This window comes from Cnephaeus nilssonii (assembly GCF_951640355.1).
Source record: "Cnephaeus nilssonii genome assembly, chromosome: 17".
In the NCBI taxonomy this organism is placed as follows: Eukaryota; Metazoa; Chordata; class Mammalia; order Chiroptera; family Vespertilionidae; genus Cnephaeus; species Cnephaeus nilssonii.
Window position 1 is genome coordinate 8576284 of NC_137088.1, and position 21345 is coordinate 8597628.

Here is a 21345-nt window from a genome sequence, read left to right on the forward strand (position 1 = left end):
TTCCTATCCGTTTACACCAAGCATGTCAAACTCGTATAACGAGGCATGCGGCCCGCTGGCTGCGAGTTTGACACTGTAGTTAAACACCCTGTAGTAAACATGCTTGCTTTACACTGTAGTAAACACCCTGCTTGAGTGTTTCACGCACTGGGATGCTTTGATCCCTGGGGATGTGTAGAAACTTTTTTCTAAATACTTGTCTGCTTGTATGCATATATGCATAACCCATGGATACAGACAATAGGGTGGTGAAGGCCTGGGGTGGGGCGGGCTGGGGGTGTCAATGGGGGGAAAAAGGGACATATGTAATACTTTCAACAATAAATATTTCTTAACCCTTTGCACTCGCTTGCTTTTTTCTCGATTCCTTTATTCTACTCGGGATTTAATTTTTTAAATACCCCAGATTTTACAAAGCGCGGCAGTAGAATAAAAAACTGGAGTTTCTTTTTCATACAAACTTATTTATTTGGATTTTTTTATATTTCAAATTATTGATACAATCAAAGAGTAATTTTAATCTCGACATCCGAGTGCAAAAGGTTAAAAATAATAGTAAATACTTGTCTGGTTATGTGTAATCACCTTTTTCCAGTTTCCCCTAGTTTTACAAAATTGGTAAACTCAGTGTAGTCTTATTATATTGTCCACTAAGCAACAGAACAGATAGAAAAATTTATTTTTGCTTTTCTTGATAATATATTAAAATTATATTTTTTATATTGACATACTTTAAGGTAGTTTACAGATACTTTGATTTTTCCTTTCCTTTAGGATACAGTGCAAAAATAAGAAGATGTATGTACTTAGCTAAAATGATGACATATGCCATAAAATTAAAAATTCTTCAGAATCGTCTCTTCTGGGAAGACAGGACAAAGGCTTAATTCCTTACGTTTAAATACCACTTTTCAGAGTAAGGAGTTGATTTAAGAGCCATCTGAAATGATGTCAAGTATGCATTTTCTTGTTCTGCTGACACATGCATTTCCTAGATTTAATGTTTTTCATTCATTAAAATTATTCATGTTGATATACAAAGCTTGCTTTCATGTCCTTTTTAAAACAGCTTTATTGAGGTATAACTCACAAACTATGCAGTTCATCCATTCAAGATGTACAGTTCAGCGGTATTTAGCACATTCAGATTCATGTTAGCATTACTACAATCTACTTTTAGAACATTTTGTTTTCAAAAAAGAAACCCTATGTCCATTAGCAGTCACCATCCCTCTTTCTCCCCACATTCCGTTTTAGGCAGCCACTTATTTACTTTGTTTCTACAGGTTTGCTTGTTGTGGATATTTGATATTAATAGAATCATACAATACATGGTCATGTTCAGCTGGCTTTCACTTAACAGGTTTTCAAGGTTCTTCCATTTTGTAACATGTTGTGCTCCATTCCTTTTATGTGTTAATAATACCCATTAAATGGATAATATCACATTTTGCTTATCCATTCATTAGTTGATGGACATTTGAGTTGTTTTCACAGTTTGGGCGTTATGAATAACTAGAGGCCTGGTGCATGAAATTCATGCACTCGGGGGGAGGGAGGTGTTTCCTCAGCCCGGCCTGCACACTCTTGCAGTCCGGGAGCCCTCAAGGGATGTCTGACTGATGGCTTAGGCCCCTCAGTCGGACATCCTTAGGCTGCCGCAGAGGCGGGAGAGGCTTCCACCACCACCACTGCGCTCGCCAGCCATGAGCCAGACTTCTGGCTGAGCAGCGCTCCTCCTGTGGAAGCGCACTGACCACCAGGGGGCAGCTCCTGCGCTGACCGTCTGCCCCCTGGTGGTCAGTGCACGTCATAGCAACAGGTTGTTCCGCCATTCGGTCAGTTTGCGTATTACCCTTTTATTATATAGGATATGATCATTAGTGTACAGTTTTTAATGCAGACATGTTTTCATTTCTTGTGGGTACATACTCTAGATATATACAGGGTGGGGCAAAAGTAGGTTTGTAGTTGTGAGTACGCGAAACAGTTTATTTTTTTTTGTATTATTATTAATTACTGGATTATTTTCCATATGAACAACTGTAAACCTACTTTTGCCCCACCCTGTACTTGCTGGGTCATAGGATAATTCTGAGTTCTGTCTCCACCCTTGTGAAGCTGGGACATTAGTAGGTAGGAAAAACTCAAGACCGAATCAAGGCCTAGAACAGCTTCCACATGGAAAGTTGACCACACGGTGGTGCTATTTACTTCTTCAAATCCACATTACTTAAAACATTTCTCTTGTATTCCCTTGATCTGGGACCAGCCTGGATGGGGCAGATCCTGCCTGCCAGCCGTGAAGCTCAGTGCATTTCCTCTAAGGAGATCACTGTCCATGACTGGGAGAGCCATTCAAGATACGCATCACCTGAGTCCTCAGAATTCATCTTCAGATCTTAAATGATGCAGTCAGCTAAAGAGTGTTGGCTGACCTTGAGAAGAAGTGATTGGCATTGGGAAGCATGTTGAATTGATGCAGCCCTTCATCCATCCTCGAGACTGCTGCTTGGGTACAGGAACAAGGTAAGGGATCATAATAGCTTTTTCTCCCCCCACCCCCCCGCTTTTTTTTCATTATTATGTTTTAATTTAAATTCTTTGTTATTTGAAGTATTACATATGTCTCCTTTCCCCCTCATTGACCTCTCCCTGGCTACTCCCACCCCCCAGCACATAGCCTTCTCGAGGACTCTGTGAGCAAGCCCTTGGTGAGGGTGGAAGAGAAGAGCTACCATTTGATGAGCACCTGTGAGGTGTTAAGCTCCTTGCATTCATTGTCTATTTAAAAATTTCTAACAAATTTCTCGAGGTAGGCATTATTCCCATTTTGTCGATGAGGAAACAGGCTGGATGGGTACATTTTTTGGTCCGGTTATACAGCCCGAAGTGGCGAGATTCCGTTTTAAACCCAGGTCTGACTATTTCCACAGGTCCCAACTTCTCTTTCTCCATGTGATCTGTAAGGCAGAGCCCTGCCCTTGCAGCATTTATAACCAACTTAGGGAGACAAGATTCCTAAAAGTGTGTTTAATAAAATAAGGCGACGGCAACTTAAAACTCATGAAAGAGCGTTACTTTTGTCGACATGGAAATGGTCACAATATATTGATAAGTGAGAATAAGCAAGCTTGTGAATAGCAAGTTAGTCTTCAGTGGAGGCCAACAGTGGGAGGTATTGTGCCCATTGCCCAGATCTAGACAGCACGGGAGGCTTCCCACTGCTTCCTACCAGCCAGCCTCTTCTCAGGGTAAACCATTTCTACTCCACACTATAGGTTAGGGTTATCTGTTCTGCATACAAAGGAAATAATTTAGTATGTATACTTACTGTTAATACTCGAACACAAGGACATTTCCCCTTGATTTTTAGAGAGAGTGGAAGGGAGGGAGGGAGAGAGAGAGAGAGAAACATCATGTGAGAGAGACACATCGATTGGTTGCCTCGATTGGTTGGCTCCTGCACACGCCCAGACCAGGGCTGGGGATCGAATCTGCAACCCAGGTATGTGCCCTTGACTGGGAATCGAACCTGCAACACTAACCACTGAGCCATGTCAGCTAGGACAGTATGTATAGTTTTTTAAAAATATATATTTTATTAATTTTTTACCGAGAGGAAGGGAGAGGGCTAGAGAGTTAGAAACATCGATGAGAGAGAAACATCGATCAGCTGCCTCCTGCACACCTCCTACTGGGGATGTGCTGTCCACAACCAAGGTACATGCCCTTGACCGGAATCGAACCTGGGACCCTTAAGTCCGCAGGCCAACACTCTATCCACGGAGCCAAACCGGTTAGGGCAGTATGTATACTTTTATATTTCGATGCGTCCAGCACATGTTGTCTGTGAGATTTATTCATGTTGTTGCATATAGCAGAGACCTTTTCAAATTGCTGTTTGCTATTCCATTGACTGGATATACTACTGGCTGATGGACATTTGGGTGATTTCAGATTTGGGGCTATTGTGAAAAAAGTTACTCTGCATACCCTTTTACATGTCTTTTGGTTGACGTATTCACTCATATCTCTTGAATATTTGGATTATTTCCAGTTTGGGGTCACTGAGAAGAATGCTGCCATGAGCATTCTTGTTACCTGGCTTTTGGTGCACATCTGTAGGCAGTTCTGTTGGGGACACGTCTGGTTTGCTGGGTCACAGCACGTGGATATTTAACTCAGGTAGATAGCCAGAGTGTTTTTCAACACGGTGGTACCTCTTGCTTGTTATTAACGTTCAGTACCAAACAGGGTGGGTGGCAAGTGTTCCCTGGATTGCATGCACGGAGAGCAAGGAAGCAGGGGGACAGCAAATGAAAAAGTGCACAACAAAGTCCCGCGGGTAGACCTGTTGATTTAGAGGCACAGGCGCGGCTCTATGGAGGAGGATGCTATCCGGGAGGGGTCGCTATCAGTCATTTACTCCATTGTCCTAAAGGGGCTATGAGATGCCAGCAAAAGGGGCTTCTCTTTACCAGGATTCCCAGGGGAGAGGAGAACCATGGTTTTGGTGACGCCCAGCAGGTTCCTCCAGATTGCCGGCTTGCAGCGCATCTGCACACCTTGGAGGCGGGATCTGGGCAATGCGCCCAGGCCCTGCGCTATGCCCCCTGCCTCCTGCCCTGGCTTATCAGCCCTCGGAGGGCGGGACAGTTCCTTCCTAGCACCTGGGTCCCCCGCTTTAGGCGGCTGCAGCTGCCCCAGGCAGGGCTTTTATTGTGAAAGGAGCTCCCCCTTCCGCGCTTTCGGGGAAGTGGAGAGGCTGGGCCAGGACTTGCCGCAGGGACTTTGCAAACTCGGCAAACGTTCCTAGCTGATCGTGGAGGCTCGAGGCTGCGGGAGAGCTCCCGCAGACCCGCAGATCCCACGTGCATTTGCCCAGACCTCCTCTATCAACTCCACGGCGAGCATCCCAGCGCACATCGCACACCCAGGAGTTGTCTGCTGGGAAGCTGTGGACCTTTGGTCCTCGAAACTCACGTCCAGGGAAGCCTGGCAAGCTACTGTGCCAGGGCGGCCGGGGTGGCAGGATGAGCTGGTGAGCCGACTGAGCACCGAGGAGTGGGTCCAGCCATCGTGGGGGACATGGTAGGAATCGCAGGAGGGGAAGCGCGGTGGGACGGTGGGGTGGACTCCCACACAGGTGGCCACATGCAGCGTGCACCCCTGTGGGCATGGGGAACCTGCACAACCTGCGACCTCCGGGCTTGAATTGTTCCCCGAAGGTTCCATGGGGGCAGGGGCGCCTTTCATTTCTGCACCTAGGACGGGGGCACTCAGCTTTGCTGCTTCCCTTGGTGGGGAGGACCGTGATTCTGGGCTTTCATTGTGGACCCGCACATTCCATAACCTCCTCTCATCTCTGCGCAAACTCCATCCAATCCACAGGCCGGGAGAGGAGAAGGTTCTGGCAGGCACCCATGGCAGCCTCAGACGTGTGAGACCCCTTAAACGTCGCTTTATTCCACTGGAAAATGCATGTGAATTTTATAGTCTATAGCTTAGCCACGTTTGAATATTAAAAAGTAATGCCTTACGTTTATTACCATAGAATCACATTGGCCCTGGAAAGGTTCCAATGCCTGGCTCCCACCCCTCTCCACCTCCCAGGACCACAGAACAGGTGTGGGAGCGCTGGCCAGTCTGGGATGTCATTCATGAGGCTGGGGACCATGTGAAAGCCCCTCTTCCATTGACAGAGCTCACAGACACCAGCAAGCAGAAAAGATGGCCAGACCCTCTGAGAACATGACCGAGGCAGCTTAGCTGCAGCCCCCCTGCGGCTTTGGGAAAGGGGCTTCCCCTGGGCGGCTGCTGATTAGCTCTGTTCCAGGTAGAAGCTACCTGCAGGTTCCACCCACAGGCTCCCACAGTCCACTGCCCTGCCCCTTGGGGTTTCAGTTCCTGGGGTGGCTCTCCTGGCTGCTTCTATGACCCTCCCCCCCGCCCATGCTCAGAGGGCACACTGGAGCTCAGGAGATACTTCTCAGGGAGCGTAGCTGTGGGCCTGGATTTTAGAAGGGCTTTAGGGGTTCCACGTGGGAGGGAGGGTCTCTGGGAGAACAGCTCCCTGTGCAGGGGTGTCCTGGCAGTGTTGGCACCGGAGGCCCAGAAATGGGCAACAGGAGCTGGGGCTCAGGAAGGTGCTTCTGAGGCTGCGCGCACTCGTGTGTGTGTGTGTGTGTGTGTGTGTGTGTGTGTGTGTGTGTGTGTGAATGTTCCATCTCCCCCTTACCCACCTCCGAGTAACACCTTGTCCCCAATCCTCCTCAGTTTTCTTCTCAAAGCAGCTAAAGAGAAATTAAAGTTGAAAAGGGGGAGTGATTGAAGAAACAGAATGTGACACAAGTGTAGAGATTTTTCCTACCAAATTCCCTGCTCAGGGGCAAGAGTGTTGCCAGACGGGAGTGGAGGCCAAGGCCATCACTCAGAGGGCCCTTCCTGGTGTGCAGGAGTCTCTGAGCTTTAACGGTGTCTGTGGCAGAGCCTGTCAGGTGCCCTGCGGGGGGGGGGGGGGGGGTCGAGTGCAGGGAGGGGAGAAGGTGCCTGCCTTCTGCTCTGGCAGCCGAAGGGGGGTGGGTGTGTTTGCTCCACTGCCGTGTGCCTTCCTGTTCCCCTGAGCCAGCCCCTCCTGGCTTTCAGCCTCAGTTCTGGGGTTGTGTGAGGAGGCAGACTTGTCAGGCTGTCCCTGTGTCAGGGTCCACTTGCCAGAGATAGGGGCCCAACGGCAACCTCTGGCAGCAAAATGGCCTTGAGGTCTGAAGGCTTCCTTTGCTCCTCCCTCTGAAGGAAGGGAGGGTCCTGTGGTCCAGAAGCCTGGGGCCCCGGGGCAGCCAGGCACTGGCTGGACCCAGCAAAGGAAGAGGCAGGGGGCTGGGAATCCTCCTCTGTAAAATGGGAGATTGGACCAGATGCTCATCGAGACTCCATTTCACTCCAAAAATGGATGATGTGTGAATAATGAAGAAGTTGAACTCCAACCCTGGTGGTGGCTCTTCTTAGCATGGACAGCTTAGATGGTGTGAGGAAGAAGGAGTTCCAGCTCTGATTCTGTCTGCTCCCCAGACCAAATCCAGGGTGGGGTCCGGATCAAGGTATTTTTCTAAGGCTCCCAGGTGATCCCAGTGTGCAGCCAGGACTGAGAACCACAGGGCTAGAAGGCTGGGGTTCAAAACCGCACCTCCCCGGTAATCCCTGCACCAGTAGAGCTGCCACCCTGTGATCACAAGTTCTGAAATGGAAGGTTTGGGGGGAAATTCATCTGGGAAATAATAAATACTACATCCCCTCGTGGGGAATTCTTCCATAGAGAAAACTCCTTAAGCTCATTAAAACTTCCCCAACTTGTTTGAAGATGGAAGCCTTTATCCAGTAATTCCTTAACACCATCATTTTATGGATCCAAGGTACATAAGATGGGAAAGCCTCAGTTAGAAATGTAAAGCTAAAAGTCTGGAATCCTTAGATGCCTTTTTGCAAAGGCAAACACTGAGCTGCAAGACCTGAGGGCATTTAAAAAAAGGTTTTTGCTGATTTTAGAGGAATGGGAGAGAGAGGGAGAGAGGGAGAGAGGGAGAGGAGAGAGAGAGAGAGAGAGAGAGAGAGAGAGAGAGAGAGAGAGAGAGAGAGAGAGAGAGAGAGAGAGAGAGAAACCTTGATCCGCTGCCTCCTGCATGCCTCCTACTGGGGATAGGGCCCCACAACCCGGGCATGTGCCCTGACAGGGAATGGAATCGGTGACCTCTCGGAGCATGGGATGACACTCAACCACCTGAGCCACACAGGTTAGGGCCTGAGGGCAGTTTTGATTATGCCGAAGGGGCTATGAGCCTGTGCCAAGGCTTGGTGTGTATATTTCTAAAGCTAAGATTGCGGCACTCACCATCTTTCCTTACAATAACGGAGGGAGACTTGATGTGTCCCAAAGACTCCGGGCTTGGATTAAAAATACTGATACATGAAGACTTACTGACAAATTAAAAAAAAGTTTTCTTCCGGATTGTTGGGGGATATATAAGTGACAGCCTTGCGGCCAACTTCTTTCTTCAGGTAACCATGGTTTTCGCTGTGATGTATTTCCTACTCTTTGAGCAGCAGTATTTTAAAGAGTTGAAATCATACCAAACATACAGTTTTACAACCTGATTTTACTTCACTTTTTATAAAAGCGTGTTTCCACGCCCACATTTCTAATAACCATCCTTCTAATGCTCAGTACCAGGGTTTTTATAATCGTCTCCCTGCTGTGGTCTTCCCACTTGGGCTGTTTTCAGTGGCGCGTGGCCAGCTTCTGACTCCCCATGGAAATGGGTTTCTGAGTGTCCCGCTAAGTGAAGTCAGACAAGCTCGCGGGAACAAGTTGCTTCAGCCTCTTCATCAGAGATTTTACCGCAGCTGGCCACCCACAAGGGCCTGGAGCGTGAGTGTGGGAGGCACATCCCCGTCTGCGTTCTGTGCCGTCAGCATGTCATCAGGCAGGCACCATGAGGGGGAAAGGGGGTCCCAGGAGAGCCCACACGTGGGTCAGTTCTCCTCGCAAGAACCAAGAGCTAAAATTGCTGGAGGGTAAGCTCAGCGGGGAGTCAGTCTCCAGGTGAAGGAGTCCAGGTGAAATAATGTGACCTGAAGGTCACTCTGGCCTGGAGCCTAGGTCTCCTAGTTCTTCCTCTCCTCGCCCCTCAGTGTGCAGGTCCCCTCACAGACACAGTGGCCTCTTCGCATGCCTGAGGCATTGGGTGCAGCTTGGAGTGTTGGGGAAAAGGCAGAGGGACTGAGAAGGATGAGGTTTGTGCTGGACTAGGCTGCTGTGTGGCTCTGAGCAAACACTCTAGTGTTCTGAATCTCAGACTCCTTGTCTATAAAATCAGTTGTTACAAGGAGCAGATGGAATCACAGAGGTGAAAACACTTGGTGCCCCCAAAGGTGCTAGAAGAAGAATGAGGGTTTTACCAAGGTCCCACAAAAATAGGGTTTCCTTCGGTCAGGACCGAAAGCAAACAGTCAAGCAGACACTATGGAAATCACCACGCATTTCATGCAGTACCTGTCAAGGGGGTGCTCTGGGACTCTTCGGTAAGTGTGGATCCGGTGCAGACAGTTCCTATCTAAAATAGTGTTCTTGCTCCTTTAAATCTCTCTCTCCACCAGGCAGGAAATGCCCAGTGTGTGGAGAGGTTGGCCCAGTCTTTGTTCCCTGGGCCTCCGTGCTGGGTGGGAAGGCAGCCCCCACTCAGCTGCAGCCCCTGGGCTCTAACGCTGGCATTTGAGTCCCTCAAGAAGTGAAACCAGTTTTGGAATCCGAACTGGCAATCCAGGCTGAGCCTGAAGGAATCGGATACCCTCTCTGTGTGGTCACCCGCCTCACCTGCAGCTCCTGCTGCGTACGCGAGCCCGGTGAGCACAGGGCTGGCTGGGAGCAGAGGGTTTTAAACAATCCGCTGGCCCAACCACACCAAGCAGGAGTTGGTCCTAAAGCAGTGTATTGGAAGTGGGGGTGGAGGGGGGATTGGCCTCACAAAGAAATGAGTGCCTTGGCTGTTTCAGGGGCCAGTGGGAGAAATGTGCTTGGGGGGGGGGGCGCAGAGATGCTGACAACCCCCTCGGAGGAGGCCGGAGCTCCAGCCCTCCCTCTCCGTGCACAGTACCAACGTGGGAACAGGTCTCCGTGAGGCCCCGGTGCTGAGCCTCCTGAGCTGCCTTTGCTTGGGTGGTTTTTGATGTGACTGCTAATGTGCTTCCATCTGGGCCATGTGGGGCACCATCCCTGTATTGTTGGATGTGTCTGCACTGGCCCGCGTCTACAGGCCTGAGAGTGAGGATGCAGCGGTGGTTTGTGGGTGACTCTGGGCTGCCCTTCTCTGTGTGGACCCCTATGTCCTGCACACAAGCACAGACACCTGGTCCTGGAAGTGGCCTGGGGTCCGGCCATATTCCCAAGGGTCTGGCCTGATGGCTCCAGAAGTGCTCACTGAGAGGAAGCTAGGAGGTGCTTTAAGTAGCTGCTGGTGAATTCAGGGTGAAGGGATGAGAGTGGAAGGAAGGGAGAGGGGATGTGGGGTGCAGGGAGATGAGGAAACAGTGGGGGCCTCGTGCTGGTCTCCAAGCCTTGCCTGGTTTTGATGAACACGTGTCTCCATTGGGCAGGGCGTGAGTCTTACTCCCAGTGGCTTTGGACTCTTGAGTGGCACATCTAGAAGGCCACGAAAGGGGAATTCACAGTCTATGCATGAGTGCATATTCGTGCTCCCTCTCGCTCCCTGCTGCCTTCTCATCCATCCATCCATCCATCCATCCATCCACCCATCCATCAGAAAATGCCTGCTCTAAGCCAGACATTGTGCTAGGGTAGAAGATACAACCCAAAATAACACAGACCCTGCCCCCCGGGGCATATGCAGTCAGTGATGCTGCTTGTGTGTGCCTGTGTGTGTGCACCTGTGTGGGCGTGCATGTGGGGCGGAGCAGGTAGTAGGTTCAGGGGAGAGGGAAGCACAAAGAAGTGTTTCTTTCCCGTGAGCTACATGCTCTGAAAGGGGGATCCTCGTGCTGGATGCCCCCAGCCTGAGGAGTGAGGGGGCCCCGGAGGCTCCAGGACCGGGGACTGGGAGTGTCTCAGGATAGGCTGGATTTTGTCAAGTGAAGAAAAGAAAAGCCGTGACATGTGCACTGGGATAGCTACAAACACAAAACACCCTGAGTATCAAGTGCTGACCGGGATGCAGAGCGACAGGAACGCTCAGTGGCAACGCTCAGCCTTGCAGCCGCGTGGAAAGCAATTTGTCAGTTTCTTCCGAAGGTGAACATACACTGACTGTGTGCCCAGCAATCCCATGTATTTACCCAGGAAGAAGGAAAAGATGTCTGTACAAGAACCTGGATCCCAATGTTTGTAGTGGCTTTATTTATCACTTCCCCAAGCTGGAAACAACCCAGATGTCCCTCAGCTGTGGACTGGAGAAACACACTGTGACCCATCTATACCACGGGCTCAGCAGTAAAGAGAAAAGGGACTGTACGTGGGGGGACTCTCAGAGGCATCATGCTGAGGGGAAGATCTCAATCCCGGGGGTTCCGTACAGGGTGATTCTGTTTATGTGCCGTCTGGAAAAGGAAAGTGTAGGATGGGACCACAGGGGCTGTACAGGGGAGCCTTTGGGGCGATGGGACTGTTACATGCTGGTTGGTGGCAGTGGCCGATCTATACATGTGTTAAGACTCATAGAACTGCACACGGAAGTTTTTTACTTTTACTGTATGTAAATTAAAAAATAATAAAACAACAAAAAGTGGGAAGGCAACCTAGCAGAAGGAACCGCATGTGCAAAGCCCTAGAGGCAAAAGTGATCCGTCAGAAGTTGGCTGGGAGGGAGTTGGGGGAAACCTCCTAGAAATGGGGCTGGAGGCAGAGCCTGGCTGTTGGGCACTAGTAGTCTCCTGACCCAGCCAGGAATTTGTGCTGTTACCGAGAGAGAGAGAGAGAGAGAGAGAGAGAGAGAGAGAGAGAGAGAGAGAGAGAGAGAGAAGAAAGCCTGGAGAGGTGGAGTTGTGTTTGCATTTTAGACAGCAGTTGGGGGTGGTGCAGGTGCAGGGAGTGGAGTGGAGGGGAATGTCGGGAACGATCAATCAGTAATGATCCTGGTGGACAGGATGGAGGAACAGGCCTTGCATCGCGAGCGGGAGCAGCTGGGAGGGATATGTGGGCAGAGCTTCCAGCCCTTGGTGACCTCAGATGGGGGCCTGAGGGCAGGTCAGGAGTGACTTCAGTTTCTTGCTCAGGCATCTGGGTATACAGGCCTCTCCTTGTGTACCTGCCTTCCTCCTCTCTCTTCATCTTCACTTTCATGTATCCTATGTGTCCTTTAGTCACACTTAGAAGTAATCATGATATAGAAGCAACTTACTTGAAAATGATACCAATCATTTTAATTCTATAAAACAGATAAATATGTGATATTCTTAAGAGCAGTGGTGAAGTTTTGACGTTTCTCCCTTCATCCTCTGAATTGGTTCTGCCTTTCTAATTGTGAGATGGATAGATGTCGCTGCAATACTCAATGACCACAGTGTTACGTTGCCCTGGCCACCTCGCCCGCGGTCCCTGGTGCCCCCTGCCAGCCAGCGCAGCCACACCGGTTCCGTCCTCCTGGCCACAGGCCCAGCTGACCGCCCCTGCGGACGGCGGTTAGGGGCTGTAGCGGCCCCCCCTCACCTAGCCCAGCTTCCCCAACGGCCGTGGGCTTGGGTTTCTGCTAAGTGGCGGTGGGAAGGGGCTGTGTCACGTGCTGTTGACTTGTGGGCAGTTTTTGTTTGGCTTTCGAGGGTGTTTGCTTGCAATGAGCAAACAGCCTCTTCAGAACCATCTGGAGAATTCAGATCCTTCCATCTTGGCTGGGCAGCAGGTTCTCGGCTTCACGTTTAGGAGCCAAGTCAGGTAGGGATTTTTCCAGAAACACCATCAGCCAAAAAACTGGGCAAAGACAGCAGCGGGGATAGGCTAAAAGGGAGGATGGGAGGGAAAAAAGCGACAAGCCAGAGCCGGAGCTGTGTGGATGGGAGGTGAGGAGAGTGAGGCTTGGACAGAGAGGACCGGCCCCCGCCTGTGGGCACCTGCACCGGGGCAGAAAGGGTCCTCCCAGCCTGAGAGGCTGCACTGGGCAGGGGCTCCGAGCTGGGTCTCCGCAGAGCAGGGACGTTTCCCGCCGGCCTGGCTGGTGAAGGCCGATGGTGGGCCCTGCGCTCCTGCCAGGGAGCACATCAGCAGGGCAGACTGGGCTTGTCCAGCGCTGGCCTTGCTTCTGTCCAGACTGGCTTTGCACCGCTGCTGTGAGGTGACTTTAGTGCACCCGGCACTGGGGAATTCTCAAGACATTCTGTCAAGGACTTAAAAAGTGGCTTTAGGACTTTTAAATGCTTGGTGACATGTTTGAGTGGAAAGGGAAGATTCAAACCTATAACTTGATCAAAGGGTCACGATTTCAAAAAGTGCAGGATCCACAGCTGCCTTCATCCGTTTCATTCGTTTCCCCAAAGGAGATGAATGAAGCCCAGCCTCAAGAGTAATCGGATGACCCACAGAGCAGCTGCGGGGTGGGGGTCCCAGCACCCTGCTCCGAAGCAGGAGTGTTTGGTGGGTGGAAGGACGGAAGCCAGGCTGGGTGGGACTTTGGGTCGCACTGTCAGGACGCCTGGGTCCAGTAGAGGGGAAAACTGCAGCTGGTTTGAGGACTGGAAGCTGGGATGGCCCGTGAATGGGCCATTGGGATGTCCATCCCTGTGCTGGGAGGTGGGTGGGCGGGACACACAGGCCTCTTTCTCCTGGACAGAGTGGCTCTGTTGTCTGTCCACACAGACGCTCAGTGTGCACCTCCTGGGGGACCTGGACCCTGGCTCAGGAACTGGCCGTTGGCAGTGGGTGGCCTCCTGGACAGCACTCGCATTCCCCACCCCCAAGCCTTCCCCCTCTCCCCCGCACACCCGGCCACTGCCTGCAGGTTCTGGTCTGAGTTAGCTCACCCAGCGAGTTCTCTCTATCCCCGGCCCCGACCACCCCCACTTCTCCCGGTGCCTTAGAGATCCCATTGCAACTACAAAGGTGCTATTGTATTTCTTTCTTTCAGAGCATTTTCTCTTGCAACTTGAGTTAAAATCTTCTCTTTGGTGGGTGCAGGGGCGGGGGGGGGGGTGCGGATGGCTGACTGGGCAATGCCACCCTGTTTAGTCACTTCAGTGGCAGTCAGGAAAGGTTCCCAGCTGCTCATTCACACTCACGCATCTCCCTGGCACTGGCCCAGGGTGACTGGGTTTAAACTGTAATTGTCACAGCACCTGACTCGGTACAGTTTTAAAGCACGAACACTTCAGAGGGTGAGTGGTCATCTGAACTGGATTCAAGCTGCTTCCTACCTCAGGCAAGTCAGTGAACTTTTAACGTGGCAGCCGCAGGTCCCCCATGAAGATAATACTGCCCTCTTGTGGGTGGGTGTATTTCATGCTGCAATGAGCATAAAGCACCTCGTACAATAGTCATCGGCACGTAGTAAGTGTTCAGTTAATGGGAGCTGGGATTACATGGCCCCTGGACAACAGACAGGGCTGGAGATGCAGCAACGGGGCCTCTAGGACAGTTAGTAGGATCCTGCAGGGAAGCATCAGGGGGAGCATGAGTTGCAGGGTAGCTCCCAGGAAAAGGGGTTCTGGATTGGGGGATGTGTGCTATAAACGGACTGCCTTCATTTCAGCCATGCGGACCATCCCTGCAATGGTGAGCTAGAGAAAGATGTAATCAAATGATAGATGTAGACGTGTGCCTAGTTCAAGGGTTCCATCTTAAAAAAATTAATTTATTTTCCGGTTGAGATACAACATGATAGTAGTTCCAGGTGTACAACAGGGCGATTAGACACTTACATACCTTACAAAGTGGTCACCCGATACGTTTAGTACTTAAGGGTTCTTGACCTTAAGATTTGGGGGAGCCCTAAACTTGGTTGAAGAAGAGTTCCACCTTTGTGGGCACGGATCTCTGACGGAAATGCGGCATTTCCTCGATGATGAATGTAGGCACGAGCCACAGGAGTGTTAGCAGGACCTGAGTGGCCAGAGAGTAGAAATCTCTGGAAGGCTGGAACAGCCCAGAGGGAACGTGCTTAACTTTTTTTCTGCAGCAGTTTCCACTCCCTCCCTCCCCAAGCCCGAGACCAAAATGTAAGGCTGTTAATAAAAGGCAACCAGAGAAAATTTCCAACAAATGACAGGGTCTCCAGAATTCCTTCTCTCTGCGGTGTTCCCACACTGGTGCTCTGTGCGCTGGAACAAGATGGTGATTCAGTCATGGGGACGGAGAGGGCTCTTGGGGCCAGCAGGGCTGCCCCAACGTATAATCAGCGTGGAGACTGGAGCCCCACGACCAGTAAATGGGGAGCGGGGGGGGGGGGGGTGGGGTGGGGAGGAGAGAGAGACAAAGAGCACAATGGTTAACTCCCTCCTGTCTAGGGAGCAGAGGATTCCCAGGCCCATCTCTAGGGTCCCAGGAGCCCTATGACGGGATGGAGGTAACCCCGTGGGCGTTGTCAGAAAATTACCACCATCGTAGGAGTAGCAGCAACACTAATGGAACCCAACTCTATGCCAGGCTCTGTTTTGAATGCTTTACCTACAACAGCTCACAGAACTCCCTTCGTGGAGTGGTTTGTTTTTATGAGTGACAAGTCACATTCTTTTCCCACCAGACTGTCCCCTTCATAAGGGGAGTGACTTTTGTCCCTTTTGTGTTTGATGTAGCTGTCCTGCCTGGAGCAGTGCGTGGCTCAGGAATAGCTGCTCCATGAACTAATGAATGGACCCTCCTGGGAGGGAGGTACTGTTCTTATCACCATTGTACAGATGAGGAAACCGAGGCCCAAGGTCACACAGCAAGGACGCAGTGGAGCTGGAATCAACATTCAGACAGCCTGGCTCTGAGCTCAGCGTTAATGGGCTGGTGGCCCTGGAAAAGCCAGGTGAGCTGCTGCCTCCTCTGGCCCCGCCTCCTCTGGCAGCCAGCTCAGGGTCTGGAGAAAGGTTGTGGTGAGCAGATAGATTTGTGCCGGGGGCTCATCTTTCCGTTGGGGACTGGTGGGGCCCTCTGGGACCGTTGGGATGTGGGGTGCTCAGGCCCTTGCCGAGCCTGTGTCTGTGGGCTGTGGGCCATCCACACTGGGCCTGAGGACTTGTGGCCTCTCCGGAGAATGTGCACAAACCCTCAGAGGCTGTTTGTCTCTCTGATGACAAGTAGGTTACTCTGTCCCTGGAGCAGACACCTGGCTGCTGCACGCGCCAAGGGCCCTGTGCAGAAGCGCACACTCCACTCTCCCTCCGTGTGCCGAGCAGTGAGCCGGCGCCGAGGCTGGAACGTGGGCTGGACACTGTCCACTCTGCGGTGGGGCTGGCGGCCCTGTGATGGGCAGCCCCACAAGCTATGGTGCTTTGCTTGGTGTCCGTGATGCAGATTTTTTTCTTCCTGCCCACTCTCCACCCACTGAGACCCACACCTTGGGTGACCCCCTGCCACTCCCTTTAGCAGAGTCACAGGAAGATAGTTTTGTGTGATTGTGTCTGGGGATGGGCGAAGGGGTCTGAGGGTGGGCAGGCCCTCAGCAGATCCTGCTGGTCTCCCTGCTGGCCTCTGCTCCCTGCTCAGCAGGGCTCCCTCCTGCCCTGACTATTCTTTTTGTCAAGTGGCAGGTGTTGCGCGTGCAGGCTGCTGTTTGCTTGAGAGAGAGTGGGGGAGAGCGGGATAGATAGATCTGGGTTCGCAGAGATGGGGAGAGTCTTCAGATGGGAAAACAGCACATTCTTTTCCAAGAGTGCACGTCCTGGGGTTCTCAGCCAGGGACAGCTCTGAGCCTCACTCTGCAGATTCATCTCCCAGCTGTCCCCCACACGACTCCACCCAGGGAGGAGCCCTCCGCTGCTGCCACCTCCTTCTAAATGTCGTTTACTGAGCATCTACTCTGAGTCTGGAATAACTGTCAGCACTAGACGTGTTATCTCATGTAATTCGCATGACTGCCCTGGAAAGTGACATCTTCCGCTGGCTTCCCCGGAAGCCGACCTTCAGACAAGGATCCCTGTGCAGGGGCTTTACTTGGAAGATGTCACTGAAGGGTGGAGTGGGGTGAGGGTGTTGGGGGTGAGGCCAGTTTGGAAGGCAGTGTGCCTGTTGCTGCATTTTTTTAAAAAAATATTTCTTTTATTGATTTCAGACAGGAAGGGAGAAGGGAGAGATAGAAGCACCAATGATGAGAGAGAATCATTGATTGGCTGCCTCCTGCACGCCCCACACTGGGGATCTATTCCGAAACCTGGGCATATGCCCTTGACCGGAATCTAACTGGGACCCTTCAGTCTGCAGGCCGACGCTCTATCCACTGAGCCAAGCCAGCTAGGGCTGTTGCTGCATTTTGAGATCACCACACCTCCCTGCCAACATGCACTCTGTGTTCTGGACCAACCTGGGGCACACTGGTGCCTCCCCACAAGCCAGCACCCTCCCCTCCCACAGGCCCCAGGCGGTCAGAAGACAGACGTTTCCTCGTTTCCTCCGTCTAACCCTCTGTAACGCTCCCTGTAACACATCTGGGGAGCTGAGGGCCTCAGGAATGCAAACAGGAAAAGCACGATCGTCCTTTAAATCCGTTCCTTCTTGCACTTGTTGGTTTAGAGTGCTGCGCCCAGGAGACCCACTGTCAGGTCATCCAACAAGTGGCTGCAGTTAAGGACAATTTGGCTTTCATTGTATCTGGGGGCAGGATGCGGTCTGGAAGACACTGGAGACTAATTTCTCCTCCTTGCTAGTTTTGCCTTTTAAAGTCTTGCCCTGGACCCATTTCCTGAACTCAGATGAACGTTTTCTTGAAGACAGGGAAGGAAAACCTCATTCTTCTGGACCCCGTGGCACCGCCGTGCCCTGTCGAGGACCCAGGAGATGCCTGTCACAGGAGGGAGAGGGTCAAGTGCTGGACCAACTTCACTTCATGACACAGAGGAGCCGAGTGTAACCCTCCCAGCTCCTTCCCTTGGTGGAACTTGGTGATGTACGGTCCGGGGTCAGGGACCATTCCTTCTAACACAGATGCAACTTAATCCAAGGAGCGCGTGGCCCCATCCAGCTGGACCAGGGCAGGAGGCCAGACAGAGGAGACGGAGCCAGAGCTATGAAATATTGGTCTGTGTCAGTGTGCTCGCGCAGCCCTTGCCAAGTGTATGGACGGGGAGACAGTGCTTGCTTATTTACTCAAGACAGAGCGGAGACAGGGAAACGCCATGGACTGCCTTCACCCCTTTTGAAAGAGGAGAGCTGAGATTCGAGGGGTGTGTGTGTGTGTGGTGGTGAGGGGGGGGGGGGGGAGGGCAGGGCCTGCAGCTGCTGACTTCCAGGAATGCCTCATTTTGCCAGGAGCCTCAGTGAGAAATTAGAGGAGGAGAAGACAATAAGGGGACAGGTCATTACAGCCCCAGCGTTGGGGGACTCTGGGTCACCAGTACTTTTTGTATTTATGTGGCCAGTAGTCTCCTATTGCCGGTCTAACAAATGGCTACGAACTTGATGGCTTAAAACAACAGGAATTTGTCCTCTTACAGTTCTGGCAGCCAGAAGTCCGAAATGAGTCTTACAGAGCTAGACTCAAAAGTGGGTACCTCTGCCCAGTCCCTCCCTCGTCCCCTCCAGCCCCAGCTCCTTGTTGGAAGGAGTCCTGTGTCCTAATCCCCAAGTGTGAAGGCACCTCGGAGCGTGTCATGTTCTAAGTGAAAGGCAGCAAAGTGGGCTGAGAGAGTTAACATTTCCATTCCCATTGCTGTTTTTGAAGAGATCATTTTTACTTTGGCCGAGCCTTTGCTGAAATAATTTCTCGAATTGCTTTTCTTATTCTCAGGAGGGTGTGGAGAATTCACTCTGGATCCGATTCCTGCGATCTCTAAATGTAACGTTCTTCTCTTGATTGTTTTCATAGCTGGTGTTCCCGGGGGCTCTTCTCCCTGTTTCTTTTCTCCCCCAGACCGAGAGCCATTGCTTTCTAAGATGTCACGTGGTCTCCATCAACATCCCCAACACCCGCTGTTGCCATTTGTGCAACAAGGACGTTTCCATCATGTCACAAGGTGACCGCGGCCCTGAAGTTATGCTAGAACCCGGCCAGACAGCCAGGGTCGCATCGCTTGGGGAGAAGGGAGATGGAAAGCTGAACCCAGCGGAACTGCCCATTACTCTGCCCTGGACCTTCAGGCCCGCCTCTGCCATAAACCCCAAGGCCAACTATCTGTGGTGTCTTTGCCTGTTCAAAATGCTTTTCCTCAGCTGTGCCAAGGATAGCATTGGCAGGGCCAGTTCAGGAAGGGGGAGGAGGAGATGAAAAGAGATTTTCACTTTGAAGAAGGACGTTTTTCTGTCCTTAAGAACCCCCTTCGCTGCCCAGCACGCTATCCCGTCCTTCCTGGCCGATGAGTGGAGGCCCAGGTTTGGCCATCTTTTTGGACATCTGGGCCTTGAGAAAAGCCGCTTTGCCTCTGTCCCTGCCGGCGGTTCCTCTGCAGCAGCCGGTGGTGCCAGGGTTTAGAGCAGGGTGTTCTGGGAGGTGGTCCGGGGAAGGACGGCTAGTGCCCCAAAGAGAGGCACGATCCTGGCGGGGATTTCCCAAAGCAGAAGGAGCTGCAAAGGGCTGAGGTCCTTTCCCTGTGACCCTTCAGACGTGAGGCAACGTCTCCTGCTGGCAGCTGCAGGACAAACGGTACTCGAGTCCTTTCCTTCAAGTGTCCTTGTCTCTCAAACTGTCCCTGTGCAAAGGCCCCCGGCGCGTGTTGGGATTTTTCTTCAAGTCCTTCTCAGAAGACCTCTCTGGCGTCCTCTCCACGTGCCATCTGCCCATCTTGTGGGGCCCCTGGTTCATGGGTTTGTCTGTGACCAGGTTGCCCCATCCTTGTCACCACAGCCTGCGCCCCATCGGTAGTGACAGACTCACACCCTTGTTAGTCAACGGGAGGACGCTGCTCTCTATAACTGATTTGCCTTATTGTTATGTAATTTTTCAGGTGCCATTGTAATTCAATACCTGTCTACACTACATAGTGTTCACCACTCTAAATCTAGTTACCATCCCTCACCAACCATTGAGCCGCCCTATTGTTCGACCAGGGCACACGCTGAGGCGGGCCGGTCCAGCTGGGTCCCACCAGCAAACTTTCTAGTCTACAGTGCGTCATCTCCTTTCTCCTTCCTCTCATGTACTCTTCATTATTCAGCCGAATAGTTCTCTTCAGAGGATCTCCCCCCTCCCCCCAATTTGATCAAAGCTGCCTTTCTTTCCCCAAAGCTTTACTTGGGTGGCCCTGCGGGGACATCTGCTCAGGGCCCTTTGAACCCCTCTCTCGGTGCAGCTGTGCACTTGCCAACTCCCCCAGGTTGTCTGAAGCCAAGAAGGCCTAGTGAGGGATCCAAACGTTTTGTCTCCTTGAGATTTTAAAAAGATGATTTCTTTCCCCACAATGGAATCCAAAAATTTGAGAATACAGCTGACGAATCCAACTTGAAAACATATTTTCCTTTTTAGAAGGGAGAAAACAACACCCAGAGTCTTTGTCAGTGGCCATTTCTCCTTTTAGTTTTAACGTAAAACATTGGCATTCTTGCCAGCTGTGTGAGCCTGGGCACATCTTAGCGCTCTGCACGTGGCGGCCTTCTCATCTGTAAAAGAGGAATGCTGTGATCCCACTTCCTTAGGTTCTTGTGGGGATGAAAGGACATGCTCACCGACATGCCGTGAAAAGTTAACATCAATGAGAAGGAGTGCGGCCCGACACGTCACCCTTCGGGGTCTCCTCTATAGACATCCTCACCATTTCCCCCGGAGCTGCGTGGACAGGATCTTCAGTGCTGAGTTCTTGGCTGTAATAAAAATGGGAAATGATCTAAAGACCCTTCCTGTAGAGAAATGGGTAGAGGGTTGTGGCACAGTCCCCCTGTGAACCACTGTGTAGCAGTTAAGTAAGTTTACATGGAAAAAGGTAGAGATGGAAACAGCCTCGGGACATGTTGTCATGTCAACCAAAGCAAGCTGTGGAGTAATCGCCTCCATTATTTATTTATTTTTAACCTTTTGCACTCGGATGTCGAGTGTGACTCGACACGGTTAGCATTAGAATAAAGGAATCGAGAAAAAAGCAAGCGAGTGCAAAGGGTTAATTGATTTCAGAGAGGAAGGGAGAGGGAGAGAGACAGAAACATCAATGATGAGAGAATCATTGATCGGCTGCCTCCTGCACACCCCCTACTAGGGATCGAACCTGCAACCCGGGCATGTGCCCTGACCGGGAATCGAACCGAGACCTCCTGGTTCCTAGGTTGACATTCAATCACTGAGCCACACCGGCTGGGCTAGTCACCTCCTTTATGCTAAAAGTAATTACCACCTGTAATAGACTGAGAAATTGGTACAGCCACTATGGGAGACAGCATGGAGGTTTCTCAGCGTATTAAAAATAGAACTGCCTTCTGTCTTAAGTTGAATAGGTAATAAGATGAATAAATTCTGACAACACAGTGGCTCAAACGGCTCTTGGCAGCCCTGTCCCATGGGTCCTGCAGGCTCCCAGCTCCTTCCTTCTGGTGACTCCACGGTGCCCGAGCATTAGTCACCTGGAGAGCTTGTAAAAACGCAGATTTCTGGGCCCCTGTTTTGATGGAGTCGTTCTGGGTTGGGGCCTGCGCATCTGCCTTTCTGACAAGTTCCCAGGTGATGCTGATGCTGATGGTCCCGGGACCACGTGTTGAAAATCACTGCCCCAGGGTGTGTCCTTGCCAACAGG

The 21345-nt window shown here is 51.5% G+C and overlaps 1 protein-coding gene across 3 annotated transcripts in view; it reads left to right on the forward strand.

Moving 5' to 3' along the window:
- The window catches only part of GASK1A (golgi associated kinase 1A), a 33119-nt gene that overhangs the window by 2826 nt on the left and 8948 nt on the right, over positions 1-21345 (forward strand). The window contains exon 4 of one of the 3 annotated variants that reach the window (XM_079794648.1): positions 2273-2529. Coding sequence is in view for 1 of the 3 variants with exons in the window: in XM_079794647.1 (XP_079650773.1) it covers positions 5092-5094 (3 nt within the window). In the remaining 2 variants the exon portion in view is untranslated. Of the gene's footprint in view, positions 1-2272; positions 2530-4773; positions 5095-21345 lie in introns of those variants that run through there. The other 2 variants (XM_079794649.1, XM_079794647.1) reach the window with 2 other exon arrangements.